The 27,500-nt window shown below is 49.6% G+C and overlaps 1 protein-coding gene, 25 non-coding genes and 4 pseudogenes across 26 annotated transcripts in view; 21 read left to right on the top strand and 9 right to left on the bottom strand.

Annotated features, from left to right (window-relative positions):
- Nucleotides 1-598: 598 nt before the first annotated feature.
- LOC125571043 lies at nt 599-717 on the bottom strand. The gene has a single exon (XR_007313354.1). It is a non-coding gene; the product is annotated as a 5S ribosomal RNA (ribosomal RNA).
- Nucleotides 718-974: 257 nt separating this feature from the next.
- Nucleotides 975-1,167, top strand: LOC125570762. Its single transcript, XR_007313087.1, has one exon. It is a non-coding gene; the product is annotated as a U2 spliceosomal RNA (small nuclear RNA).
- Nucleotides 1,168-1,360: 193 nt separating this feature from the next.
- LOC125570440 lies at nt 1,361-1,526 on the top strand. The gene has a single exon (XR_007312767.1). It is a non-coding gene; the product is annotated as a U1 spliceosomal RNA (small nuclear RNA).
- A 773-nt stretch (nt 1,527-2,299) lies between these two features.
- Nucleotides 2,300-2,418, bottom strand: LOC125571042. Its single transcript, XR_007313353.1, has one exon. It is a non-coding gene; the product is annotated as a 5S ribosomal RNA (ribosomal RNA).
- A 257-nt stretch (nt 2,419-2,675) lies between these two features.
- LOC125570827 lies at nt 2,676-2,795 on the top strand (annotated as a pseudogene).
- An 888-nt stretch (nt 2,796-3,683) lies between these two features.
- LOC125570792 lies at nt 3,684-3,889 on the top strand (annotated as a pseudogene).
- Nucleotides 3,890-4,082: 193 nt separating this feature from the next.
- Nucleotides 4,083-4,248, top strand: LOC125570439. Its single transcript, XR_007312766.1, has one exon. It is a non-coding gene; the product is annotated as a U1 spliceosomal RNA (small nuclear RNA).
- Nucleotides 4,249-5,021: 773 nt separating this feature from the next.
- LOC125571040 lies at nt 5,022-5,140 on the bottom strand. Its single transcript, XR_007313351.1, has one exon. It is a non-coding gene; the product is annotated as a 5S ribosomal RNA (ribosomal RNA).
- A 257-nt stretch (nt 5,141-5,397) lies between these two features.
- On the top strand, nt 5,398-5,590 carry LOC125570761. The gene has a single exon (XR_007313086.1). It is a non-coding gene; the product is annotated as a U2 spliceosomal RNA (small nuclear RNA).
- A 193-nt stretch (nt 5,591-5,783) lies between these two features.
- On the top strand, nt 5,784-5,949 carry LOC125570438. The gene has a single exon (XR_007312765.1). It is a non-coding gene; the product is annotated as a U1 spliceosomal RNA (small nuclear RNA).
- A 773-nt stretch (nt 5,950-6,722) lies between these two features.
- On the bottom strand, nt 6,723-6,841 carry LOC125571039. The gene has a single exon (XR_007313350.1). It is a non-coding gene; the product is annotated as a 5S ribosomal RNA (ribosomal RNA).
- A 257-nt stretch (nt 6,842-7,098) lies between these two features.
- On the top strand, nt 7,099-7,218 carry LOC125570826 (annotated as a pseudogene).
- An 888-nt stretch (nt 7,219-8,106) lies between these two features.
- LOC125570791 lies at nt 8,107-8,312 on the top strand (annotated as a pseudogene).
- A 193-nt stretch (nt 8,313-8,505) lies between these two features.
- LOC125570437 lies at nt 8,506-8,671 on the top strand. The gene has a single exon (XR_007312764.1). It is a non-coding gene; the product is annotated as a U1 spliceosomal RNA (small nuclear RNA).
- A 773-nt stretch (nt 8,672-9,444) lies between these two features.
- Nucleotides 9,445-9,563, bottom strand: LOC125571038. Its single transcript, XR_007313349.1, has one exon. It is a non-coding gene; the product is annotated as a 5S ribosomal RNA (ribosomal RNA).
- Nucleotides 9,564-9,820: 257 nt separating this feature from the next.
- LOC125570759 lies at nt 9,821-10,013 on the top strand. Its single transcript, XR_007313084.1, has one exon. It is a non-coding gene; the product is annotated as a U2 spliceosomal RNA (small nuclear RNA).
- A 193-nt stretch (nt 10,014-10,206) lies between these two features.
- On the top strand, nt 10,207-10,372 carry LOC125570435. The gene has a single exon (XR_007312762.1). It is a non-coding gene; the product is annotated as a U1 spliceosomal RNA (small nuclear RNA).
- A 773-nt stretch (nt 10,373-11,145) lies between these two features.
- On the bottom strand, nt 11,146-11,264 carry LOC125571037. Its single transcript, XR_007313348.1, has one exon. It is a non-coding gene; the product is annotated as a 5S ribosomal RNA (ribosomal RNA).
- Nucleotides 11,265-11,521: 257 nt separating this feature from the next.
- LOC125570758 lies at nt 11,522-11,714 on the top strand. The gene has a single exon (XR_007313083.1). It is a non-coding gene; the product is annotated as a U2 spliceosomal RNA (small nuclear RNA).
- Nucleotides 11,715-11,907: 193 nt separating this feature from the next.
- LOC125570434 lies at nt 11,908-12,073 on the top strand. The gene has a single exon (XR_007312761.1). It is a non-coding gene; the product is annotated as a U1 spliceosomal RNA (small nuclear RNA).
- A 773-nt stretch (nt 12,074-12,846) lies between these two features.
- LOC125571036 lies at nt 12,847-12,965 on the bottom strand. Its single transcript, XR_007313347.1, has one exon. It is a non-coding gene; the product is annotated as a 5S ribosomal RNA (ribosomal RNA).
- Nucleotides 12,966-13,222: 257 nt separating this feature from the next.
- On the top strand, nt 13,223-13,415 carry LOC125570757. The gene has a single exon (XR_007313082.1). It is a non-coding gene; the product is annotated as a U2 spliceosomal RNA (small nuclear RNA).
- Nucleotides 13,416-13,608: 193 nt separating this feature from the next.
- On the top strand, nt 13,609-13,774 carry LOC125570433. The gene has a single exon (XR_007312760.1). It is a non-coding gene; the product is annotated as a U1 spliceosomal RNA (small nuclear RNA).
- A 773-nt stretch (nt 13,775-14,547) lies between these two features.
- Nucleotides 14,548-14,666, bottom strand: LOC125571035. The gene has a single exon (XR_007313346.1). It is a non-coding gene; the product is annotated as a 5S ribosomal RNA (ribosomal RNA).
- A 257-nt stretch (nt 14,667-14,923) lies between these two features.
- Nucleotides 14,924-15,118, top strand: LOC125570821. The gene has a single exon (XR_007313133.1). It is a non-coding gene; the product is annotated as a U2 spliceosomal RNA (small nuclear RNA).
- Nucleotides 15,119-20,486: 5,368 nt separating this feature from the next.
- LOC125570797 lies at nt 20,487-20,678 on the top strand. The gene has a single exon (XR_007313113.1). It is a non-coding gene; the product is annotated as a U2 spliceosomal RNA (small nuclear RNA).
- A 193-nt stretch (nt 20,679-20,871) lies between these two features.
- On the top strand, nt 20,872-21,037 carry LOC125570432. The gene has a single exon (XR_007312759.1). It is a non-coding gene; the product is annotated as a U1 spliceosomal RNA (small nuclear RNA).
- A 773-nt stretch (nt 21,038-21,810) lies between these two features.
- Nucleotides 21,811-21,929, bottom strand: LOC125571034. The gene has a single exon (XR_007313345.1). It is a non-coding gene; the product is annotated as a 5S ribosomal RNA (ribosomal RNA).
- Nucleotides 21,930-22,186: 257 nt separating this feature from the next.
- LOC125570820 lies at nt 22,187-22,381 on the top strand. The gene has a single exon (XR_007313132.1). It is a non-coding gene; the product is annotated as a U2 spliceosomal RNA (small nuclear RNA).
- The window catches only part of LOC125570278, a 5,567-nt gene continuing 272 nt past the window's right edge, over nt 22,206-27,500 (top strand). The window contains exons 1-2 of the mRNA XM_048731763.1: nt 22,206-23,730; nt 27,014-27,500. The exon at nt 27,014-27,500 is cut by the window's right edge and continues 272 nt beyond it. Of these exons, the coding sequence (XP_048587720.1) occupies nt 22,482-23,730; nt 27,014-27,267 (1,503 nt within the window). The 5' untranslated portion in view covers nt 22,206-22,481 and the 3' untranslated portion in view covers nt 27,268-27,500. The remainder of the gene's footprint in view (nt 23,731-27,013) is intronic.

The following is a 27,500-nucleotide window of genomic DNA, read 5'->3' as shown; positions in this document are numbered from 1 at the left end:
ATTCTAGCGGTGTTTTTGCGATGAAACGAGCGAAGGTGAGCTGTGTTTTGATCAGTTGTTGCTAACCGGCGATGAAAGTTCAGTGCGACTGTTTCGTCACTAAAATAGAACAGTGGAATACGCGCGCTGCTTTGCAACCTTCGCGCTTTATTCTAGTGAGTGAAAACATGATCTCGAAAAGCATTTATTTGGACAAGCTTTACGCTATGAATGGCATCTCAGCTTGTATGAGATGTGAGCTGAGTAATGTTCGTGTTCACTCGCGGTGTAAACGCGCGACCAATGCGATAATACTGCGCACTTTCTCTCATAGTATTTTACTGCATTGAGAGACATTTCCTATGCGAGTACTAACGCTCTTACAGGCTTTCACAATCCACTGATCTGATCGCTTGTAATATTATGACTCTACTTGAATCTGCTGAACGTTTGCGAACGTTTACGACCGCGATTTTGATTACAATACGGTCGCTGAGTATGCCTGAATTGTCTATAGATCGAGTTGAGAACGCATACAACTGAGGCATTTCTTTAGCTTAGACAATGATCAACCTGCACTAACTTTTTCTTTATAGTTTAGAAAAAAATGAAAAAGAAATGCCTACAGCACGCGGTATTCCCAGGCGGTCACCCATCCAAGTACTAACCGCGCCCAATCGAGCTTAACTTCGGTGATCGGACGAGAACCGGTGTTTTCTCGATGGTATGGCCGTAGACGAAAGATCTCGGTGATATTTTAGACTTTTATAGCGGTGCGGTGAGAACGTACGCACGCACTAGCGCGGTAAAAATGTCTCATTGCACTCGCAAAGACGGTGTATCAAGCGAATACTGCTCGTACGTGATAGCACTACGTTCATGACTGATCATCACATGTGATCTTAGGAGGCAGAAGGGCCTAAAACCGAGTCCGTCACCCACATGGCGGAGGCCTAGAATGATAAACGCTCCATGTAGTCCGAGCCATATTCTGCATCGCTTCTCGGCCTTTTGGCTAAGATCAAGTGTAGTATCTGTTCTTATCAGCTTAATATCTGATACGCTGCTCATTGAGTAGCTCATATATTAAACTGATTTTTGGAAACTGGCTGTGGAATAAGCGGCTTGCTGCGTCCCAGCCACGGGTTGTCTCGGTATTGCACTACCTCCGAGTACGGCCCCCTTCCCTTTCGGGAAGACACATTTAAGCAACACCTCGAGCATCATTTACGTGCTGTTCATGCGAGCTATAGCGGGAGGGATCAATAAGAGACAGGATCGTCATTAAGACGACGGGTCATAATCACCGCGATGCACCGTTCCCACATGGAGGATGAAATCAGCCGGGGACAGTCGGTGTACAGGGACGCCAAATAAACTCATACTTACCTGACGCGGGAGGTTTACCGTGATCACCAAGGCGGTCCTCTCAGGGTGAGGCCCTCTCATTGCACTTCGATTGGGTTGACCCCTGCGATTACCCCAAATGTGGGTAACTCGAGCGTATAATTTCTGGTAGTGGGGACCTGCGTTCGCGCTAGTCCCCGAACAATACGAATCAAGTGTAATCACAACACAATCACAACGAGCGACTCGTGAAGCACGGACTTCACACCGCTTGTAATCAGTCAACTATTGTAAAAATTTTAACTTCTAATAGCGAACAAGTTGCTCTCACATTACCGTCATGGTGGGCAGAGGCTTTAGTCGTGTTTGGTCTGCATTCTAGCGGTGTTTTTGCGATGAAACGAGCGAAGGTGAGCTGTGTTTTGATCAGTTGTTGCTAACCGGCGATGAAAGTTCAGTGCGACTGTTTCGTCACTAAAATAGAACAGTGGAATACGCGCGCTGCTTTGCAACCTTCGCGCTTTATTCTAGTGAGTGAAAACATGATCTCGAAAAGCATTTATTTGGACAAGCTTTACGCTATGAATGGCATCTCAGCTTGTATGAGATGTGAGCTGAGTAATGTTCGTGTTCACTCGCGGTGTAAACGCGCGACCAATGCGATAATACTGCGCACTTTCTCTCATAGTATTTTACTGCATTGAGAGACATTTCCTATGCGAGTACTAACGCTCTTACAGGCTTTCACAATCCACTGATCTGATCGCTTGTAATATTATGACTCTACTTGAATCTGCTGAACGTTTGCGAACGTTTACGACCGCGATTTTGATTACAATACGGTCGCTGAGTATGCCTGAATTGTCTATAGATCGAGTTGAGAACGCATACAACTGAGGCATTTCTTTAGCTTAGACAATGATCAACCTGCACTAACTTTTTCTTTATAGTTTAGAAAAAAATGAAAAAGAAATGCCTACAGCACGCGGTATTCCCAGGCGGTCACCCATCCAAGTACTAACCGCGCCCAATCGAGCTTAACTTCGGTGATCGGACGAGAACCGGTGTTTTCTCGATGGTATGGCCGTAGACGAAAGATCTCGGTGATATTTTAGACTTTTATAGCGGTGCGGTGAGAACGTACGCACGCACTAGCGCGGTAAAAATGTCTCATTGCACTCGCAAAGACGGTGTATCAAGCGAATACTGCTCGTACGTGATAGCACTACGTTCATGACTGATCATCACATGTGATCTTAGGAGGCAGAAGGGCCTAAAACCGAGTCCGTCACCCACATGGCGGAGGCCTAGAATGATAAACGCTCCATGTAGTCCGAGCCATATTCTGCATCGCTTCTCGGCCTTTTGGCTAAGATCAAGTGTAGTATCTGTTCTTATCTTGTGGAAGATCCGCCACCGCGTGGTTCGCACAGCGAGTTTCCTCACCAGCCACATGCACTGCACGTTTTCGCCGAAATGCCACCGCTGTGGCAGGACCGAGACATTAAAGCACGTGTTTTTATCTTGCGACTTTGCGACGCGGGTTTGGGACTGGGCATTTCCTATAGCTGAGCGGATTAACGCTACTCCCCTAACCCGTAATGTTAACACTGTCATCCTTACTCTTGGACTATCCACAGCTAAGGGTGACAAGAGCAAAACTAACTTAGTGGTGTACATCTTTAAACTCATACTATGGTGTCTGTGGACTGCAAGGAACACTTCTCTATTCGAGAAGAGACAAGCAGAAATAGTCAGTGTAGCTAAATATAAGATCAGAGAGAGGATAGAGAGGGACGCGGCCGTCCTCGGACCTCTTGCCGCGTATAGCCGCTGGGGCATCAATGATGTCCTCTGCTGCTGGCGGGGCGAGGCCCTCTCTGTCCTCGTATAGCACACAATAAAACCGGGCAACCCAGGGCAACTCGCCCCGGGCCCCATCGCATTACTTCTCCTTCCCTTGCCTATCGCTGTCCACTTAATTGTGCGCATGGCGATCTGGCTACCCCCCTCTTTTCCACCACTGTCCACTTAATTGTAAGCACGGTGGCTGGAGAAACACCAATACCCCCTCCGCCCCTCACTGTCCTCCCACCTGTGGAAACAGCGAGGAGGCCAACATGTATCCAATGTACAACTCCAAATATATAATGCCATAAGCGGTGAAATAAACCGCGTGAACAATGGGAGGAGCGAGGCTTCCGGGGGGATTAACGCCTCTGTCGTGCAAGGGCCGGAGAGGCGGATTTCTCCCGGGATCCCTCTCTCCTCTAAAACTACACATTATCGATATTGTCAAAACAAACCATTGTAATCAAGATTAGATATAGTCCTCAACTGGATTTAAAGATTGTATAATAGATTTGATTTATTGTAAATAAACTATTCAAATACAAAAAAAAAAAGTATCTGTTCTTATCAGTTTAATATCTGATACGCTGCTCATTGAGTAGCTCATATATTAAACTGATTTTTGGAAACTGGCTGTGGAATAAGCGGCTTGCTGCGTCCCAGCCACGGGTTGTCTCGGTATTGCACTACCTCCGAGTACGGCCCCCTTCCCTTTCGGGAAGACACATTTAAGCAACACCTCGAGCATCATTTACGTGCTGTTCATGCGAGCTATAGCGGGAGGGATCAATAAGAGACAGGATCGTCATTAAGACGACGGGTCATAATCACCGCGATGCACCGTTCCCACATGGAGGATGAAATCAGCCGGGGACAGTCGGTGTACAGGGACGCCAAATAAACTCATACTTACCTGACGCGGGAGGTTTACCGTGATCACCAAGGCGGTCCTCTCAGGGTGAGGCCCTCTCATTGCACTTCGATTGGGTTGACCCCTGCGATTACCCCAAATGTGGGTAACTCGAGCGTATAATTTCTGGTAGTGGGGACCTGCGTTCGCGCTAGTCCCCGAACAATACGAATCAAGTGTAATCACAACACAATCACAACGAGCGACTCGTGAAGCACGGACTTCACACCGCTTGTAATCAGTCAACTATTGTAAAAATTTTAACTTCTAATAGCGAACAAGTTGCTCTCACATTACCGTCATGGTGGGCAAAGGCTTTAGTCGTGTTTGGTCTGCATTCTAGCGGTGTTTTTGCGATGAAACGAGCGAAGGTGAGCTGTGTTTTGATCAGTTGTTGCTAACCGGCGATGAAAGTTCAGTGCGACTGTTTCGTCACTAAAATAGAACAGTGGAATACGCGCGCTGCTTTGCAACCTTCGCGCTTTATTCTAGTGAGTGAAAACATGATCTCGAAAAGCATTTATTTGGACAAGCTTTACGCTATGAATGGCATCTCAGCTTGTATGAGATGTGAGCTGAGTAATGTTCGTGTTCACTCGCGGTGTAAACGCGCGACCAATGCGATAATACTGCGCACTTTCTCTCATAGTATTTTACTGCATTGAGAGACATTTCCTATGCGAGTACTAACGCTCTTACAGGCTTTCACAATCCACTGATCTGATCGCTTGTAATATTATGACTCTACTTGAATCTGCTGAACGTTTGCGAACGTTTACGACCGCGATTTTGATTACAATACGGTCGCTGAGTATGCCTGAATTGTCTATAGATCGAGTTGAGAACGCATACAACTGAGGCATTTCTTTAGCTTAGACAATGATCAACCTGCACTAACTTTTTCTTTATAGTTTAGAAAAAAATGAAAAAGAAATGCCTACAGCACGCGGTATTCCCAGGCGGTCACCCATCCAAGTACTAACCGCGCCCAATCGAGCTTAACTTCGGTGATCGGACGAGAACCGGTGTTTTCTCGATGGTATGGCCGTAGACGAAAGATCTCGGTGATATTTTAGACTTTTATAGCGGTGCGGTGAGAACGTACGCACGCACTAGCGCGGTAAAAATGTCTCATTGCACTCGCAAAGACGGTGTATCAAGCGAATACTGCTCTTACGTGATAGCACTACGTTCATGACTGATCATCACATGTGATCTTAGGAGGCAGAAGGGCCTAAAACCGAGTCCGTCACCCACATGGCGGAGGCCTAGAATGATAAACGCTCCATGTAGTCCGAGCCATATTCTGCATCGCTTCTCGGCCTTTTGGCTAAGATCAAGTGTAGTATCTGTTCTTATCAGCTTAATATCTGATACGCTGCTCATTGAGTAGCTCATATATTAAACTGATTTTTGGAAACTGGCTGTGGAATAAGCGGCTTGCTGCGTCCCAGCCACGGGTTGTCTCGGTATTGCACTACCTCCGAGTACGGCCCCCTTCCCTTTCGGGAAGACACATTTAAGCAACACCTCGAGCATCATTTACGTGCTGTTCATGCGAGCTATAGCGGGAGGGATCAATAAGAGACAGGATCGTCATTAAGACGACGGGTCATAATCACCGCGATGCACCGTTCCCACATGGAGGATGAAATCAGCCGGGGACAGTCGGTGTACAGGGACGCCAAATAAACTCATACTTACCTGACGCGGGAGGTTTACCGTGATCACCAAGGCGGTCCTCTCAGGGTGAGGCCCTCTCATTGCACTTCGATTGGGTTGACCCCTGCGATTACCCCAAATGTGGGTAACTCGAGCGTATAATTTCTGGTAGTGGGGACCTGCGTTCGCGCTAGTCCCCGAACAATACGAATCAAGTGTAATCACAACACAATCACAACGAGCGACTCGTGAAGCACGGACTTCACACCGCTTGTAATCAGTCAACTATTGTAAAAATTTTAACTTCTAATAGCGAACAAGTTGCTCTCACATTACCGTCATGGTGGGCAGAGGCTTTAGTCGTGTTTGGTCTGCATTCTAGCGGTGTTTTTGCGATGAAACGAGCGAAGGTGAGCTGTGTTTTGATCAGTTGTTGCTAACCGGCGATGAAAGTTCAGTGCGACTGTTTCGTCACTAAAATAGAACAGTGGAATACGCGCGCTGCTTTGCAACCTTCGCGCTTTATTCTAGTGAGTGAAAACATGATCTCGAAAAGCATTTATTTGGACAAGCTTTACGCTATGAATGGCATCTCAGCTTGTATGAGATGTGAGCTGAGTAATGTTCGTGTTCACTCGCGGTGTAAACGCGCGACCAATGCGATAATACTGCGCACTTTCTCTCATAGTATTTTACTGCATTGAGAGACATTTCCTATGCGAGTACTAACGCTCTTACAGGCTTTCACAATCCACTGATCTGATCGCTTGTAATATTATGACTCTACTTGAATCTGCTGAACGTTTGCGAACGTTTACGACCGCGATTTTGATTACAATACGGTCGCTGAGTATGCCTGAATTGTCTATAGATCGAGTTGAGAACGCATACAACTGAGGCATTTCTTTAGCTTAGACAATGATCAACCTGCACTAACTTTTTCTTTATAGTTTAGAAAAAAATGAAAAAGAAATGCCTACAGCACGCGGTATTCCCAGGCGGTCACCCATCCAAGTACTAACCGCGCCCAATCGAGCTTAACTTCGGTGATCGGACGAGAACCGGTGTTTTCTCGATGGTATGGCCGTAGACGAAAGATCTCGGTGATATTTTAGACTTTTATAGCGGTGCGGTGAGAACGTACGCACGCACTAGCGCGGTAAAAATGTCTCATTGCACTCGCAAAGACGGTGTATCAAGCGAATACTGCTCGTACGTGATAGCACTACGTTCATGACTGATCATCACATGTGATCTTAGGAGGCAGAAGGGCCTAAAACCGAGTCCGTCACCCACATGGCGGAGGCCTAGAATGATAAACGCTCCATGTAGTCCGAGCCATATTCTGCATCGCTTCTCGGCCTTTTGGCTAAGATCAAGTGTAGTATCTGTTCTTATCTTGTGGAAGATCCGCCACCGCGTGGTTCGCACAGCGAGTTTCCTCACCAGCCACATGCACTGCACGTTTTCGCCGAAATGCCACCGCTGTGGCAGGACCGAGACATTAAAGCACGTGTTTTTATCTTGCGACTTTGCGACGCGGGTTTGGGACTGGGCATTTCCTATAGCTGAGCGGATTAACGCTACTCCCCTAACCCGTAATGTTAACACTGTCATCCTTACTCTTGGACTATCCACAGCTAAGGGTGACAAGAGCAAAACTAACTTAGTGGTGTACATCTTTAAACTCATACTATGGTGTCTGTGGACTGCAAGGAACACTTCTCTATTCGAGAAGAGACAAGCAGAAATAGTCAGTGTAGCTAAATATAAGATCAGAGAGAGGATAGAGAGGGACGCGGCCGTCCTCGGACCTCTTGCCGCGTATAGCCGCTGGGGCATCAATGATGTCCTCTGCTGCTGGCGGGGCGAGGCCCTCTCTGTCCTCGTATAGCACACAATAAAACCGGGCAACCCAGGGCAACTCGCCCCGGGCCCCATCGCATTACTTCTCCTTCCCTTGCCTATCGCTGTCCACTTAATTGTGCGCATGGCGATCTGGCTACCCCCCTCTTTTCCACCACTGTCCACTTAATTGTAAGCACGGTGGCTGGAGAAACACCAATACCCCCTCCGCCCCTCACTGTCCTCCCACCTGTGGAAACAGCGAGGAGGCCAACATGTATCCAATGTACAACTCCAAATATATAATGCCATAAGCGGTGAAATAAACCGCGTGAACAATGGGAGGAGCGAGGCTTCCGGGGGGATTAACGCCTCTGTCGTGCAAGGGCCGGAGAGGCGGATTTCTCCCGGGATCCCTCTCTCCTCTAAAACTACACATTATCGATATTGTCAAAACAAACCATTGTAATCAAGATTAGATATAGTCCTCAACTGGATTTAAAGATTGTATAATAGATTTGATTTATTGTAAATAAACTATTCAAATACAAAAAAAAAAAGTATCTGTTCTTATCAGTTTAATATCTGATACGCTGCTCATTGAGTAGCTCATATATTAAACTGATTTTTGGAAACTGGCTGTGGAATAAGCGGCTTGCTGCGTCCCAGCCACGGGTTGTCTCGGTATTGCACTACCTCCGAGTACGGCCCCCTTCCCTTTCGGGAAGACACATTTAAGCAACACCTCGAGCATCATTTACGTGCTGTTCATGCGAGCTATAGCGGGAGGGATCAATAAGAGACAGGATCGTCATTAAGACGACGGGTCATAATCACCGCGATGCACCGTTCCCACATGGAGGATGAAATCAGCCGGGGACAGTCGGTGTACAGGGACGCCAAATAAACTCATACTTACCTGACGCGGGAGGTTTACCGTGATCACCAAGGCGGTCCTCTCAGGGTGAGGCCCTCTCATTGCACTTCGATTGGGTTGACCCCTGCGATTACCCCAAATGTGGGTAACTCGAGCGTATAATTTCTGGTAGTGGGGACCTGCGTTCGCGCTAGTCCCCGAACAATACGAATCAAGTGTAATCACAACACAATCACAACGAGCGACTCGTGAAGCACGGACTTCACACCGCTTGTAATCAGTCAACTATTGTAAAAATTTTAACTTCTAATAGCGAACAAGTTGCTCTCACATTACCGTCATGGTGGGCAAAGGCTTTAGTCGTGTTTGGTCTGCATTCTAGCGGTGTTTTTGCGATGAAACGAGCGAAGGTGAGCTGTGTTTTGATCAGTTGTTGCTAACCGGCGATGAAAGTTCAGTGCGACTGTTTCGTCACTAAAATAGAACAGTGGAATACGCGCGCTGCTTTGCAACCTTCGCGCTTTATTCTAGTGAGTGAAAACATGATCTCGAAAAGCATTTATTTGGACAAGCTTTACGCTATGAATGGCATCTCAGCTTGTATGAGATGTGAGCTGAGTAATGTTCGTGTTCACTCGCGGTGTAAACGCGCGACCAATGCGATAATACTGCGCACTTTCTCTCATAGTATTTTACTGCATTGAGAGACATTTCCTATGCGAGTACTAACGCTCTTACAGGCTTTCACAATCCACTGATCTGATCGCTTGTAATATTATGACTCTACTTGAATCTGCTGAACGTTTGCGAACGTTTACGACCGCGATTTTGATTACAATACGGTCGCTGAGTATGCCTGAATTGTCTATAGATCGAGTTGAGAACGCATACAACTGAGGCATTTCTTTAGCTTAGACAATGATCAACCTGCACTAACTTTTTCTTTATAGTTTAGAAAAAAATGAAAAAGAAATGCCTACAGCACGCGGTATTCCCAGGCGGTCACCCATCCAAGTACTAACCGCGCCCAATCGAGCTTAACTTCGGTGATCGGACGAGAACCGGTGTTTTCTCGATGGTATGGCCGTAGACGAAAGATCTCGGTGATATTTTAGACTTTTATAGCGGTGCGGTGAGAACGTACGCACGCACTAGCGCGGTAAAAATGTCTCATTGCACTCGCAAAGACGGTGTATCAAGCGAATACTGCTCTTACGTGATAGCACTACGTTCATGACTGATCATCACATGTGATCTTAGGAGGCAGAAGGGCCTAAAACCGAGTCCGTCACCCACATGGCGGAGGCCTAGAATGATAAACGCTCCATGTAGTCCGAGCCATATTCTGCATCGCTTCTCGGCCTTTTGGCTAAGATCAAGTGTAGTATCTGTTCTTATCAGCTTAATATCTGATACGCTGCTCATTGAGTAGCTCATATATTAAACTGATTTTTGGAAACTGGCTGTGGAATAAGCGGCTTGCTGCGTCCCAGCCACGGGTTGTCTCGGTATTGCACTACCTCCGAGTACGGCCCCCTTCCCTTTCGGGAAGACACATTTAAGCAACACCTCGAGCATCATTTACGTGCTGTTCATGCGAGCTATAGCGGGAGGGATCAATAAGAGACAGGATCGTCATTAAGACGACGGGTCATAATCACCGCGATGCACCGTTCCCACATGGAGGATGAAATCAGCCGGGGACAGTCGGTGTACAGGGACGCCAAATAAACTCATACTTACCTGACGCGGGAGGTTTACCGTGATCACCAAGGCGGTCCTCTCAGGGTGAGGCCCTCTCATTGCACTTCGATTGGGTTGACCCCTGCGATTACCCCAAATGTGGGTAACTCGAGCGTATAATTTCTGGTAGTGGGGACCTGCGTTCGCGCTAGTCCCCGAACAATACGAATCAAGTGTAATCACAACACAATCACAACGAGCGACTCGTGAAGCACGGACTTCACACCGCTTGTAATCAGTCAACTATTGTAAAAATTTTAACTTCTAATAGCGAACAAGTTGCTCTCACATTACCGTCATGGTGGGCAGAGGCTTTAGTCGTGTTTGGTCTGCATTCTAGCGGTGTTTTTGCGATGAAACGAGCGAAGGTGAGCTGTGTTTTGATCAGTTGTTGCTAACCGGCGATGAAAGTTCAGTGCGACTGTTTCGTCACTAAAATAGAACAGTGGAATACGCGCGCTGCTTTGCAACCTTCGCGCTTTATTCTAGTGAGTGAAAACATGATCTCGAAAAGCATTTATTTGGACAAGCTTTACGCTATGAATGGCATCTCAGCTTGTATGAGATGTGAGCTGAGTAATGTTCGTGTTCACTCGCGGTGTAAACGCGCGACCAATGCGATAATACTGCGCACTTTCTCTCATAGTATTTTACTGCATTGAGAGACATTTCCTATGCGAGTACTAACGCTCTTACAGGCTTTCACAATCCACTGATCTGATCGCTTGTAATATTATGACTCTACTTGAATCTGCTGAACGTTTGCGAACGTTTACGACCGCGATTTTGATTACAATACGGTCGCTGAGTATGCCTGAATTGTCTATAGATCGAGTTGAGAACGCATACAACTGAGGCATTTCTTTAGCTTAGACAATGATCAACCTGCACTAACTTTTTCTTTATAGTTTAGAAAAAAATGAAAAAGAAATGCCTACAGCACGCGGTATTCCCAGGCGGTCACCCATCCAAGTACTAACCGCGCCCAATCGAGCTTAACTTCGGTGATCGGACGAGAACCGGTGTTTTCTCGATGGTATGGCCGTAGACGAAAGATCTCGGTGATATTTTAGACTTTTATAGCGGTGCGGTGAGAACGTACGCACGCACTAGCGCGGTAAAAATGTCTCATTGCACTCGCAAAGACGGTGTATCAAGCGAATACTGCTCTTACGTGATAGCACTACGTTCATGACTGATCATCACATGTGATCTTAGGAGGCAGAAGGGCCTAAAACCGAGTCCGTCACCCACATGGCGGAGGCCTAGAATGATAAACGCTCCATGTAGTCCGAGCCATATTCTGCATCGCTTCTCGGCCTTTTGGCTAAGATCAAGTGTAGTATCTGTTCTTATCAGCTTAATATCTGATACGCTGCTCATTGAGTAGCTCATATATTAAACTGATTTTTGGAAACTGGCTGTGGAATAAGCGGCTTGCTGCGTCCCAGCCACGGGTTGTCTCGGTATTGCACTACCTCCGAGTACGGCCCCCTTCCCTTTCGGGAAGACACATTTAAGCAACACCTCGAGCATCATTTACGTGCTGTTCATGCGAGCTATAGCGGGAGGGATCAATAAGAGACAGGATCGTCATTAAGACGACGGGTCATAATCACCGCGATGCACCGTTCCCACATGGAGGATGAAATCAGCCGGGGACAGTCGGTGTACAGGGACGCCAAATAAACTCATACTTACCTGACGCGGGAGGTTTACCGTGATCACCAAGGCGGTCCTCTCAGGGTGAGGCCCTCTCATTGCACTTCGATTGGGTTGACCCCTGCGATTACCCCAAATGTGGGTAACTCGAGCGTATAATTTCTGGTAGTGGGGACCTGCGTTCGCGCTAGTCCCCGAACAATACGAATCAAGTGTAATCACAACACAATCACAACGAGCGACTCGTGAAGCACGGACTTCACACCGCTTGTAATCAGTCAACTATTGTAAAAATTTTAACTTCTAATAGCGAACAAGTTGCTCTCACATTACCGTCATGGTGGGCAGAGGCTTTAGTCGTGTTTGGTCTGCATTCTAGCGGTGTTTTTGCGATGAAACGAGCGAAGGTGAGCTGTGTTTTGATCAGTTGTTGCTAACCGGCGATGAAAGTTCAGTGCGACTGTTTCGTCACTAAAATAGAACAGTGGAATACGCGCGCTGCTTTGCAACCTTCGCGCTTTATTCTAGTGAGTGAAAACATGATCTCGAAAAGCATTTATTTGGACAAGCTTTACGCTATGAATGGCATCTCAGCTTGTATGAGATGTGAGCTGAGTAATGTTCGTGTTCACTCGCGGTGTAAACGCGCGACCAATGCGATAATACTGCGCACTTTCTCTCATAGTATTTTACTGCATTGAGAGACATTTCCTATGCGAGTACTAACGCTCTTACAGGCTTTCACAATCCACTGATCTGATCGCTTGTAATATTATGACTCTACTTGAATCTGCTGAACGTTTGCGAACGTTTACGACCGCGATTTTGATTACAATACGGTCGCTGAGTATGCCTGAATTGTCTATAGATCGAGTTGAGAACGCATACAACTGAGGCATTTCTTTAGCTTAGACAATGATCAACCTGCACTAACTTTTTCTTTATAGTTTAGAAAAAAATGAAAAAGAAATGCCTACAGCACGCGGTATTCCCAGGCGGTCACCCATCCAAGTACTAACCGCGCCCAATCGAGCTTAACTTCGGTGATCGGACGAGAACCGGTGTTTTCTCGATGGTATGGCCGTAGACGAAAGATCTCGGTGATATTTTAGACTTTTATAGCGGTGCGGTGAGAACGTACGCACGCACTAGCGCGGTAAAAATGTCTCATTGCACTCGCAAAGACGGTGTATCAAGCGAATACTGCTCGTACGTGATAGCACTACGTTCATGACTGATCATCACATGTGATCTTAGGAGGCAGAAGGGCCTAAAACCGAGTCCGTCACCCACATGGCGGAGGCCTAGAATGATAAACGCTCCATGTAGTCCGAGCCATATTCTGCATCGCTTCTCGGCCTTTTGGCTAAGATCAAGTGTAGTATCTGTTCTTATCAGCTTAATATCTGATACGCTGCTCATTGAGTAGCTCATATATTAAACTGATTTTTGGAAACTGGCTGTGGAATAAGCGGCTTGCTGCGTCCCAGCCACGGGTTGTCTCGGTATTGCACTACCTCCGAGTACGGCCCCCTTCCCTTTCGGGAAGACACATTTAAGCAACACCTCGAGCATCATTTACGTGCTGTTCATGCGAGCTATAGCGGGAGGGATCAATAAGAGACAGGATCGTCATTAAGACGACGGGTCATAATCACCGCGATGCACCGTTCCCACATGGAGGATGAAATCAGCCGGGGACAGTCGGTGTACAGGGACGCCAAATAAACTCATACTTACCTGACGCGGGAGGTTTACCGTGATCACCAAGGCGGTCCTCTCAGGGTGAGGCCCTCTCATTGCACTTCGATTGGGTTGACCCCTGCGATTACCCCAAATGTGGGTAACTCGAGCGTATAATTTCTGGTAGTGGGGACCTGCGTTCGCGCTAGTCCCCGAACAATACGAATCAAGTGTAATCACAACACAATCACAACGAGCGACTCGTGAAGCACGGACTTCACACCGCTTGTAATCAGTCAACTATTGTAAAAATTTTAACTTCTAATAGCGAACAAGTTGCTCTCACATTACCGTCATGGTGGGCAGAGGCTTTAGTCGTGTTTGGTCTGCATTCTAGCGGTGTTTTTGCGATGAAACGAGCGAAGGTGAGCTGTGTTTTGATCAGTTGTTGCTAACCGGCGATGAAAGTTCAGTGCGACTGTTTCGTCACTAAAATAGAACAGTGGAATACGCGCGCTGCTTTGCAACCTTCGCGCTTTATTCTAGTGAGTGAAAACATGATCTCGAAAAGCATTTATTTGGACAAGCTTTACGCTATGAATGGCATCTCAGCTTGTATGAGATGTGAGCTGAGTAATGTTCGTGTTCACTCGCGGTGTAAACGCGCGACCAATGCGATAATACTGCGCACTTTCTCTCATAGTATTTTACTGCATTGAGAGACATTTCCTATGCGAGTACTAACGCTCTTACAGGCTTTCACAATCCACTGATCTGATCGCTTGTAATATTATGACTCTACTTGAATCTGCTGAACGTTTGCGAACGTTTACGACCGCGATTTTGATTACAATACGGTCGCTGAGTATGCCTGAATTGTCTATAGATCGAGTTGAGAACGCATACAACTGAGGCATTTCTTTAGCTTAGACAATGATCAACCTGCACTAACTTTTTCTTTATAGTTTAGAAAAAAATGAAAAAGAAATGCCTACAGCACGCGGTATTCCCAGGCGGTCACCCATCCAAGTACTAACCGCGCCCAATCGAGCTTAACTTCGGTGATCGGACGAGAACCGGTGTTTTCTCGATGGTATGGCCGTAGACGAAAGATCTCGGTGATATTTTAGACTTTTATAGCGGTGCGGTGAGAACGTACGCACGCACTAGCGCGGTAAAAATGTCTCATTGCACTCGCAAAGACGGTGTATCAAGCGAATACTGCTCGTACGTGATAGCACTACGTTCATGACTGATCATCACATGTGATCTTAGGAGGCAGAAGGGCCTAAAACCGAGTCCGTCACCCACATGGCGGAGGCCTAGAATGATAAACGCTCCATGTAGTCCGAGCCATATTCTGCATCGCTTCTCGGCCTTTTGGCTAAGATCAAGTGTAGTATCTGTTCTTATCGACCGAAGACGAGTGTAAGCCTCGGGTTTGAAGGTTAGATAAGAATAGACGAGGGTCTTCTCGTATAAGCGCCCTCGGCGTGGGAAAACCCGGATTACGTAATCACGTAAACACGTGTTTCGTTCTCTGGGAATTTCCACGGTATAACGCTTGATCTAGAGAAACCTGCTAGCACCAGGGCTTAGCAGGACCGCGCCCACAGCTTGGGAACGCCTCTAGAACACGTCCTGACCACGCCCTGACCACGCCCACCAAAATGGTTCCTCCAACGGAAAACGACATGGACACGCCCACGGACACGCCCACGGACACGCCCAAAGCCACGCCCACTGGAAAGACTATGTCTTACAGGGAGGCCGCTTTACAACAGCGAAAACCAACCGTCTTTCGGTCTTTCGCAGCCCTGCGGACAGTATGTCTGCGATACGACAGCACACCAGTCTCTGCGGCGGAGGTCCTGCGCGCCTTCCTGGGGACAGAAACCGCCGACATTGTCGGCACCGCCCAGGTGGTCTCTGGCCTAGAGGTCACCTTCAAAACCGAGCAGTCAGCTGTTCTCGCTGCCTCTCGAGGCCTCGACGTCGGCGGCCGCCACTACCAACTCGCCCCAGTCTCCGTGCGCAGAACGGCAGTCTCCGTATTTGTGCCTGTTGAGTTCCCGGATGACACCTTCCGCGACTTGATGACCAGATACGGAGACCTACACTCTATTTCGCGGCTTCATCACAAAGAGCCCGACCTGGCTGCTTTCGAAAATGGATGCCGCCTTGTCCTGTACGACAAGTTACTCCGTGACCTGCCAGCCCGCCTAACAACAAACGGAGCCTCTCTGAGCTTCAAATATACTGGGCAACCTCAGAGTTGCCTAAGATGCTCAGAGATAGGCCACGGTGTGAAAGAATGCACCAAACCGCGCCGACGCCCTCATCGCCGTCGTCGAGAAGAACTCACCACCGAACAGGAGCGCATGCAGTGCGCGCAGGAGGAGGAGACACTCCCACCACTATCGCCGGATCTGCCGCTACCGACAGAGACGGCCTCTGACCGCGAAAAGGACCAGGACGAGGCAGCTGCCCCCGCAACAGCGCAAGAGCACACAATCTCCGCGGATTCCCTTATACCAACAGAGTCCTCCCCAAAGACCGGCACCGAGGAACCCTCCCCGAAGACCGGAGAGAAAAGACCACCCGGTCTTCACTTAACGGACTCTCCCCCGCGAAAGGAAAGTCGAGCTGGAAGTCGAGCTGAAAACGAGCGGGCTTTCGTTAAAGATCTCAAATCAGACGCCCGCAGAATCGCTGGAGTGGACTCAAGCTCCCGACTGGACGCACTCGCCCTCTTTCTCCAGCACAAGCACGGTGATTACACGCACCAAAAGCTGCGACTCGCTGGACACGCAGCACAGAGCGAACTCCGCACCCGATGGGAGAACATGAAGGGGGAGCAGCGTGCTAAACAGCTGTTTGACAAGCTCTACCGCCAACATTTCCAATACCTCTACGAGGGTAAAGATGTGCATCATTAATCTTAACCTCATGGTTATGTTAACCTATATTTGTTTCACAATGGCGTTCTCGGTTTGCACGATTAACGTCAATGGCATCCACGAGGCGCCTAAACGTGAAAAAGTTTTTAGTGCGCTTCGCAGCATGAACTGCGATGTTGCGTTCGTGCAGGAGACCCACATTTCAACTGCCACGGAAGAGCAGCATTGGGAAAAGGAGTGGGGGGGACCGGCTTATTGGAGCTGTGGGTCTCCTCACGCGCGTGGCGTCGGAGTGCTGTTTAAGCCGTCCTTTAATTTCAAGTTTGTGAGCCTCAAACGGGATACTGAGGGCAGGTTCCTCAGCGTCCTCATTGAGGTTAACAAAACTCACTTCTCTTTGAACAACCTTTATGCTCCGAATCTCCCGGCAGAGAGAGTCGCCTTTTACGGAAATCTTTGGCGGCTCTCTCACCCGGGGGTACCCGCCATCATCGGAGGCGATTTTAATTGTGTAAGTAACTTAGCCCTAGATAAATGGGGGGGTAGCGCGCTTAGCGGTACATTAGGATACCCTGCTTTACATACCTTCCTTGAACGGTTCCGGGTCTTAGACCTCTATCGATCGTACTCACCATCGGGTACGGCAGTAACTTACATCACGCCTGATCGCAGGGTAGGAACACGGATCGATCGTATCTACGCCCCGGAACCTTTCATGCAGGGGGGGTCTTGTACCGTCAGGCCATTCCCTTTCTCAGACCACGCAGCCGTACATGCGCGCCTCACAATCCCCGACATCGAGCCAGCAGGGCGAGGTGTATGGAAATTTAATGTCTCGGTCCTGCAGAACGAGGACTTTCGCAAAAGCGTTCGCGCCTTCTGGCCCTCGTGGCAGCAGAAACGACCCCAGTTCCCAGACCGCCGGGTCTGGTGGGATTTGGGAAAATTTCACCTAAAGCGTCTTGCGATAGCCGCGTCGGTGCGTCTTTCCAAAGAAAAGCGACACCACATTGCCGCCCTAGAGAGGGAATACCAACGCCTAAACACGCGCGGTGCTGACGTCTCTCGCCTCCGTGCTATAAAGCAGGAGCTAGAAGACGCACAGACCCGCGTGCTAGAAGGGGTTAAAGTCCGCTCTAGAGCACAATGGCTTGAGGAAGGGGAAAAACCCACCCGGTATTTCTTCGGCCTAGAGAGCAACAATCGCACCAAACACAGCATCACCGAGCTTCACACCTCCAGCGGCCGTACAGCCTCAAACACCTCAGACATCTTGGCTGCGGTGCGCGAGTTTTACACCACGCTTTACACCGCTGAAACAACAGACCCTGAGGCTCAGGATTCCTTGCTCTCTAGGCTGGACGCTCGCCTTTCCGAGGAGGAGAGGTCTTCACTTGAATCCCCTTTATCTGAGGCTGATTGCCGTGAGGCCCTCACCCAGATGAAGAGGAACAAGACCCCCGGAGACGACGGTCTCCCAGCCGAGTTCTATCTCCGCTTCTGGGATTTAGTAGGGTGTGATCTGGTGGATACTTTAAATAGTGGATACGATCATACCCACCTCTCTGAATCCCAGACGCGGAGCATACTCTCGTTGCTCTTTAAAAAGGGAGATAGGCTTCTCCTCAAGAACTGGCGCCCAATCTCACTACTTAACGTAGATTACAAGATTGGCGCAAAAGCACTGGCAAACAGGCTGAAACCCGTACTCGCGTCAGTTCTTTCTCCTGATCAGACATGCGGGGTGCCGGGACGAAGCATCTTCGAGAACAACTTCCTAATCAGGGATATTCTCGACTATGCCGAAACTAAACGACTTCCCGGTGCCCTCATTGCACTTGATCAGGAAAAAGCTTTTGATAGAGTGGACAGATATTTTCTCGATCGCGTTCTCGAGAAAATGAATTTCGGGCCTGTTTTTAGGCGCTGGATTAAGACTCTGTACAACGGCAGTAAAGCCTCGGTATGTAATAACGGCTGGCTCACGAGCTTCTTCCCCCTACAGCGCGGCGTCCGCCAAGGTTGCCCCCTTAGCCCCATGCTCTACTGCCTTTGTGCAGAGGTTCTGGGGAACGCGATCAGGAAAGACCCTCAGGTCACTGGTCTTCATCTTCCCCAGTCAAAAGCGACGGTTAAAACAACTCAGTACGCCGACGACACGACCCTCCTGCTGCGAGACTCTTACTCTATACGCAGGGCTTTCGCGCTAATTGGTACATACGAACGCGCTTCCGGAGCAAAGCTCAATGCCACGAAATCCGAAGGTCTCTGGATCGGTTCCTCTCGAGGATCTGACCAGACTCCGGTGGATATTAAGTGGCAGAGAGACAAGCTCCATATCCTTGGAATCTGGCACGGGTTTGGAGACCTGACCGAGTTTAACTGGGCACCTCGCGTAGAAAAACTCGAAAAAACCCTCACCTTGTGGCGCAGCCGGACTCTATCCCTGAAGGGCAAAGTTCTAATAACCAATGTACTCGGGATGAGCAAACTCTGGTACACAGCCAGTGTGCTAAGAATGCCCCCTCCTGTAGCCACAAAGGTGAACAAACTTGTCTGGGATTTTGTCTGGTCTGGTAAGACCCCCCAGGTTAGCAGAGAAAAGTGCGTGCAACCGCGAGAAAAGGGAGGCCTGGCGGCCATCCACATTCAGTCAAAGGTGAAATCCCTGCAGCTGAAATGGATTGCACAAGTGGCTAACCCTGACAATAACGCTCCATGGGCAAACCTAGCGCGCTATTGGACTAGCCGCAAGCTCGGTATCCGTAAGGAGTGGAATTGGCTGAAAGGCAATTCCGCCCCGGTCGCGGCGCCTGGAAAACGACCCAGGGTCTATGACGATCTCCTCCAGGCCATGGCGGAGATCAAGCCTTGGCTAGCTTCCGCTCCCCTCCGAGCGCTGAAGGTTAAAAACATCTACTCGGAGTTTGTAGCACTCCTCCCTAATCCAAGCAAAGCTCAACAGACGTGGGAAGACAGACTGCGACTGCCAGGGATTCCCTGGTTCTCAGTCTGGCGGAACACATACGGCGGGCTGAGCACGAATTGGGAGAGCGACCTGCTGTGGAAGATCCGCCACCGCGTGGTTCGCACAGCGAGTTTCCTCACCAGCCACATGCACTGCACGTTTTCGCCGAAATGCCACCGCTGTGGCAGGACCGAGACATTAAAGCACGTGTTTTTATCTTGCGACTTTGCGACGCGGGTTTGGGACTGGGCATTTCCTATAGCTGAGCGGATTAACGCTACTCCCCTAACCCGTAATGTTAACACTGTCATCCTTACTCTTGGACTATCCACAGCTAAGGGTGACAAGAGCAAAACTAACTTAGTGGTGTACATCTTTAAACTCATACTATGGTGTCTGTGGACTGCAAGGAACACTTCTCTATTCGAGAAGAGACAAGCAGAAATAGTCAGTGTAGCTAAATATAAGATCAGAGAGAGGATAGAGAGGGACGCGGCCGTCCTCGGACCTCTTGCCGCGTATAGCCGCTGGGGCATCAATGATGTCCTCTGCTGCTGGCGGGGCGAGGCCCTCTCTGTCCTCGTATAGCACACAATAAAACCGGGCAACCCAGGGCAACTCGCCCCGGGCCCCATCGCATTACTTCTCCTTCCCTTGCCTATCGCTGTCCACTTAATTGTGCGCATGGCGATCTGGCTACCCCCCTCTTTTCCACCACTGTCCACTTAATTGTAAGCACGGTGGCTGGAGAAACATCAATACCCCCTCCGCCCCTCACTGTCCTCCCACCTGTGGAAACAGCGAGGAGGCCAACATGTATCCAATGTACAACTCCAAATATATAATGCCATAAGCGGTGAAATAAACCGCGTGAACAATGGGAGGAGCGAGGCTTCCGGGGGGATTAACGCCTCTGTCGTGCAAGAGCCGGAGAGGCGGATTTCTCCCGGGATCCCTCTCTTCTCTAAAACTACACATTATCGATATTGTCAAAACAACCATTGTAATCAAGATTAGATATAGTCCTCAACTGGATTTAAAGATTGTATAATAGATTTGATTTATTGTAAATAAACTATTCAAATACAAAAAAGTATCTGTTCTTATCAGCTTAATATCTGATACGCTGCTCATTGAGTAGCTCATATATTAAACTGATTTTTGGAAACTGGCTGTGGAATAAGCGGCTTGCTGCGTCCCAGCCACGGGTTGTCTCGGTATTGCACTACCTCCGAGTACGGCCCCCTTCCCTTTCGGGAAGACACATTCAAGCAACACCTCGAGCATCATTTACGTGCTGTTCATGCGAGCTATAGCGGGAGGGATCAATAAGAGACAGGATCGTCATTAAGACGACGGGTCATAATCACCGCGATGCACCGTTCCCACATGGAGGATGAAATCAGCCGGGGACAGTCGGTGTACAGGGACGCCAAATAAACTCATACTTACCTGACGCGGGAGGTTTACCGTGATCACCAAGGCGGTCCTCTCAGGGTGAGGCCCTCTCATTGCACTTCGATTGGGTTGACCCCTGCGATTACCCCAAATGTGGGTAACTCGAGCGTATAATTTCTGGTAGTGGGGACCTGCGTTCGCGCTAGTCCCCGAACAATACGAATCAAGTGTAATCACAACACAATCACAACGAGCGACTCGTGAAGCACGGACTTCACACCGCTTGTAATCAGTCAACTATTGTAAAAATTTTAACTTCTAATAGCGAACAAGTTGCTCTCACATTACCGTCATGGTGGGCAGAGGCTTTAGTCGTGTTTGGTCTGAATTCTAGCGGTGTTTTTGCGATGAAACGAGCGAAGGTGAGCTGTGTTTTGATCAGTTGTTGCTAACCGGCGATGAAAGTTCAGTGCGACTGTTTCGTCACTAAAATAGAACAGTGGAATACGCGCGCTGCTTTGCAACCTTCGCGCTTTATTCTAGTGAGTGAAAACATGATCTCGAAAAGCATTTATTTGGACAAGCTTTACGCTATGAATGGCATCTCAGCTTGTATGAGATGTGAGCTGAGTAATGTTCGTGTTCACTCGCGGTGTAAACGCGCGACCAATGCGATAATACTGCGCACTTTCTCTCATAGTATTTTACTGCATTGAGAGACATTTCCTATGCGAGTACTAACGCTCTTACAGGCTTTCACAATCCACTGATCTGATCGCTTGTAATATTATGACTCTACTTGAATCTGCTGAACGTTTGCGAACGTTTACGACCGCGATTTTGATTACAATACGGTCGCTGAGTATGCCTGAATTGTCTATAGATCGAGTTGAGAATGCATACAACTGAGGCATATCTTTAGCTTAGACAATGATCAACCTGCACTAACTTTTTCTTTATAGTTTAGAAAAAAATGAAAAAGAAATGCCTACAGCACGCGGTATTCCCAGGCGGTCACCCATCCAAGTACTAACCGCGCCCAATCGAGCTTAACTTCGGTGATCGGACGAGAACCGGTGTTTTCTCGATGGTATGGCCGTAGACGAAAGATCTCGGTGATATTTTAGACTTTTATAGCGGTGCGGTGAGAACGTACGCACGCACTAGCGCGGTAAAAATGTCTCATTGCACTCGCAAAGACGGTGTATCAAGCGAATACTGCTCGTACGTGATAGCACTACGTTCATGACTGATCATCACATGTGATCTTAGGAGGCAGAAGGGCCTAAAACCGAGTCCGTCACCCACATGGCGGAGGCCTAGAATGATAAACGCTCCATGTAGTCCGAGCCATATTCTGCATCGCTTCTCGGCCTTTTGGCTAAGATCAAGTGTAGTATCTGTTCTTATCGACCGAAGACGAGTGTAAGCCTCGGGTTTGAAGGTTAGATAAGAATAGACGAGGGTCTTCTCGTATAAGCGCCCTCGGCGTGGGAAAACCCGGATTACGTAATCACGTAAACACGTGTTTCGTTCTCTGGGAATTTCCACGGTATAACGCTTGATCTAGAGAAACCTGCTAGCACCAGGGCTTAGCAGGACCGCGCCCACAGCTTGGGAACGCCTCTAGAACACGCCCTGACCACGCCCACCAAAATGGTTCCTCCAACAGAAAACGACATGGACACGCCCACGGACACGCCCACGGACACGCCCAAAGCCACGCCCACTGGAAAGACTATGTCTTACAGGGAGGCCGCTTTACAACAGCGAAAACCAACCGTCTTTCGGTCTTTCGCAGCCCTGCGGACAGTACGTCTGCGATACGACAGCACACCAGTCTCTGCGGCGGAGGTCCTGCGCGCCTTCCTGGGGACAGAAAGCGCCGACATTGTCGGCACCGCCCAGGTGGTCTCTGGCCTAGAGGTCACCTTCAAAACCGAGCAGTCAGCTGTTCTCGCTGCCTCTCGAGGCCTCGACGTCGGCGGCCGCCACTACCAACTCGCCCCAGTCTCCGTGCGCAGAACGGCAGTCTCCGTATTTGTGCCTGTTGAGTTCCCGGATGACACCTTCCGCGACTTGATGACCAGATACGGAGACCTACACTCTATTTCGCGGCTTCATCACAAAGAGCCCGACCTGGCTGCTTTCGAAAATGGATGCCGCCTTGTCCTGTACGACAAGTTACTCCGTGACCTGCCAGCCCGCCTAACAACAAACGGAGCCTCTCTGAGCTTCAAATATACTGGGCAACCTCAGAGTTGCCTAAGATGCTCAGAGATAGGCCACGGTGTGAAAGAATGCACCAAACCGCGCCGACGCCCTCATCGCCGTCGTCGAGAAGAACTCACCACCGAACAGGAGCGCATGCAGTGCGCGCAGGAGGAGGAGACACTCCCACCACTATCGCCGGATCTGCCGCTACCGACAGAGACGGCCTCTGACAGCGAAAAGGACCAGGACGAGGCAGCTGCCCCCGCAACAGCGCAAGAGCACACAATCTCCGCGGATTCCCTTATACCAACAGAGTCCTCCCCAAAGACCGGCACCGAGGAACCCTCCCCGAAGACCGGAGAGAAAAGACCACCCGGTCTTCACTTAACGGACTCTCCCCCGCGAAAGGAAAGTCGAGCTGGAAGTCGAGCTGAAAACGAGCGGGCTTTCGTTAAAGATCTCAAATCAGACGCCCGCAGAATCGCTGGAGTGGACTCAAGCTCCCGACTGGACGCACTCGCCCTCTTTCTCCAGCACAAGCACGGTGATTACACGCACCAAAAGCTGCGACTCGCTGGACACGCAGCACAGAGCGAACTCCGCACCCGATGGGAGAACATGAAGGGGGAGCAGCGTGCTAAACAGCTGTTTGACAAGCTCTACCGCCAACATTTCCAACACCTCTACGAGGGTAAAGATGTGCATCATTAATCTTAACCTCATGGTTATGTTAACCTATATTTGTTTCACAATGGCGTTCTCGGTTTGCACGATTAACGTCAATGGCATCCACGAGGCGCCTAAACGTGAAAAAGTTTTTAGTGCGCTTCGCAGCATGAACTGCGATGTTGCGTTCGTGCAGGAGACCCACATTTCAACTGCCACGGAAGAGCAGCATTGGGAAAAGGAGTGGGGGGGACCGGCTTATTGGAGCTGTGGGTCTCCTCACGCGCGTGGCGTCGGAGTGCTGTTTAAGCCGTCCTTTAATTTCAAGTTTGTGAGCCTCAAACGGGATACTGAGGGCAGGTTCCTCAGCGTCCTCATTGAGGTTAACAAAACTCACTTCTCTTTGAACAACCTTTATGCTCCGAATCTCCCGGCAGAGAGAGTCGCCTTTTACGGAAATCTTTGGCGGCTCTCTCACCCGGGGGTACCCGCCATCATCGGAGGCGATTTTAATTGTGTAAGTAACTTAGCCCTAGATAAATGGGGGGGTAGCGCGCTTAGCGGTACATTAGGATACCCTGCTTTACATACCTTCCTTGAACGGTTCCGGGTCTTAGACCTCTATCGATCGTACTCACCATCGGGTACGGCAGTAACTTACATCACGCCTGATCGCAGGGTAGGAACACGGATCGATCGTATCTACGCCCCGGAACCTTTCATGCAGGGGGGGTCTTGTACCGTCAGGCCATTCCCTTTCTCAGACCACGCAGCCGTACATGCGCGCCTCACAATCCCCGACATCGAGCCAGCAGGGCGAGGTGTATGGAAATTTAATGTCTCGGTCCTGCAGAACGAGGACTTTCGCAAAAGCGTTCGCGCCTTCTGGCCCTCGTGGCAGCAGAAACGACCCCAGTTCCCAGACCGCCGGGTCTGGTGGGATTTGGGAAAATTTCACCTAAAGCGTCTTGCGATAGCCGCGTCGGTGCGTCTTTCCAAAGAAAAGCGACACCACATTGCCGCCCTAGAGAGGGAATACCAACGCCTAAACACGCGCGGTGCTGACGTCTCTCGCCTCCGTGCTATAAAGCAGGAGCTAGAAGACGCACAGACCCGCGTGCTAGAAGGGGTTAAAGTCCGCTCTAGAGCACAATGGCTTGAGGAAGGGGAAAAACCCACCCGGTATTTCTTCGGCCTAGAGAGCAACAATCGCACCAAACACAGCATCACCGAGCTTCACACCTCCAGCGGCCGTACAGCCTCAAACACCTCAGACATCTTGGCTGCGGTGCGCGAGTTTTACACCACGCTTTACACCGCTGAAACAACAGACCCTGAGGCTCAGGATTCCTTGCTCTCTAGGCTGGACGCTCGCCTTTCCGAGGAGGAGAGGTCTTCACTTGAATCCCCTTTATCTGAGGCTGATTGCCGTGAGGCCCTCACCCAGATGAAGAGGAACAAGACCCCCGGAGACGACGGTCTCCCAGCCGAGTTCTATCTCCGCTTCTGGGATTTAGTAGGGTGTGATCTGGTGGATACTTTAAATAGTGGATACGATCATACCCACCTCTCTGAATCCCAGACGCGGAGCATACTCTCGTTGCTCTTTAAAAAGGGAGATAGGCTTCTCCTCAAGAACTGGCGCCCAATCTCACTACTTAACGTAGATTACAAGATTGGCGCAAAAGCACTGGCAAACAGGCTGAAACCCGTACTCGCGTCAGTTCTTTCTCCTGATCAGACATGCGGGGTGCCGGGACGAAGCATCTTCGAGAACAACTTCCTAATCAGGGATATTCTCGACTATGCCGAAACTAAACGACTTCCCGGTGCCCTCATTGCACTTGATCAGGAAAAAGCTTTTGATAGAGTGGACAGATATTTTCTCGATCGCGTTCTCGAGAAAATGAATTTCGGGCCTGTTTTTAGGCGCTGGATTAAGACTCTGTACAACGGCAGTAAAGCCTCGGTATGTAATAACGGCTGGCTCACGAGCTTCTTCCCCCTACAGCGCGGCGTCCGCCAAGGTTGCCCCCTTAGCCCCATGCTCTACTGCCTTTGTGCAGAGGTTCTGGGGAACGCGATCAGGAAAGACCCTCAGGTCACTGGTCTTCATCTTCCCCAGTCAAAAGCGACGGTTAAAACAACTCAGTACGCCGACGACACGACCCTCCTGCTGCGAGACTCTTACTCTATACGCAGGGCTTTCGCGCTAATTGGTACATACGAACGCGCTTCCGGAGCAAAGCTCAATGCCACGAAATCCGAAGGTCTCTGGATCGGTTCCTCTCGAGGATCTGACCAGACTCCGGTGGATATTAAGTGGCAGAGAGACAAGCTCCATATCCTTGGAATCTGGCACGGGTTTGGAGACCTGACCGAGTTTAACTGGGCACCTCGCGTAGAAAAACTCGAAAAAACCCTCACCTTGTGGCGCAGCCGGACTCTATCCCTGAAGGGCAAAGTTCTAATAACCAATGTACTCGGGATGAGCAAACTCTGGTACACAGCCAGTGTGCTAAGAATGCCCCCTCCTGTAGCCACAAAGGTGAACAAACTTGTCTGGGATTTTGTCTGGTCTGGTAAGACCCCCCAGGTTAGCAGAGAAAAGTGCGTGCAACCGCGAGAAAAGGGAGGCCTGGCGGCCATCCACATTCAGTCAAAGGTGAAATCCCTGCAGCTGAAATGGATTGCACAAGTGGCTAACCCTGACAATAACGCTCCATGGGCAAACCTAGCGCGCTATTGGACTAGCCGCAAGCTCGGTATCCGTAAGGAGTGGAATTGGCTGAAAGGCAATTCCGCCCCGGTCGCGGCGCCTGGAAAACGACCCAGGGTCTATGACGATCTCCTCCAGGCCATGGCGGAGATCAAGCCTTGGCTAGCTTCCGCTCCCCTCCGAGCGCTGAAGGTTAAAAACATCTACTCGGAGTTTGTAGCACTCCTCCCTAATCCAAGCAAAGCTCAACAGACGTGGGAAGACAGACTGCGACTGCCAGGGATTCCCTGGTTCTCAGTCTGGCGGAACACATACGGCGGGCTGAGCACGAATTGGGAGAGCGACCTGCTGTGGAAGATCCGCCACCGCGTGGTTCGCACAGCGAGTTTCCTCACCAGCCACATGCACTGCACGTTTTCGCCGAAATGCCACCGCTGTGGCAGGACCGAGACATTAAAGCACGTGTTTTTATCTTGCGACTTTGCGACGCGGGTTTGGGACTGGGCATTTCCTATAGCTGAGCGGATTAACGCTACTCCCCTAACCCGTAATGTTAACAATGTCATCCTTACTCTTGGACTATCCACAGCTAAGGGTGACAAGAGCAAAACTAACTTAGTGGTGTACATCTTTAAACTCATACTATGGTGTCTGTGGACTGCAAGGAACACTTCTCTATTCGAGAAGAGACAAGCAGAAATAGTCAGTGTAGCTAAATATAAGATCAGAGAGAGGATAGAGAGGGACGCGGCCGTCCTCGGACCTCTTGCCGCGTATAGCCGCTGGGGCATCAATGATGTCCTCTGCTGCTGGCGGGGCGAGGCCCTCTCTGTCCTCGTATAGCACACAATAAAACCGGGCAACCCAGGGCAACTCGCCCCGGGCCCCATCGCATTACTTCTCCTTCCCTTGCCTATCGCTGTCCACTTAATTGTGCGCATGGCGATCTGGCTACCCCCCTCTTTTCCACCACTGTCCACTTAATTGTAAGCACGGTGGCTGGAGAAACATCAATACCCCCTCCGCCCCTCACTGTCCTCCCACCTGTGGAAACAGCGAGGAGGCCAACATGTATC

This window comes from Nematostella vectensis, chromosome 8, assembly GCF_932526225.1.
Source record: "Nematostella vectensis chromosome 8, jaNemVect1.1, whole genome shotgun sequence".
Taxonomy (NCBI): domain Eukaryota; kingdom Metazoa; phylum Cnidaria; class Anthozoa; order Actiniaria; family Edwardsiidae; genus Nematostella; species Nematostella vectensis.
This window is presented reverse-complemented; position numbering and strand designations above follow the sequence as displayed.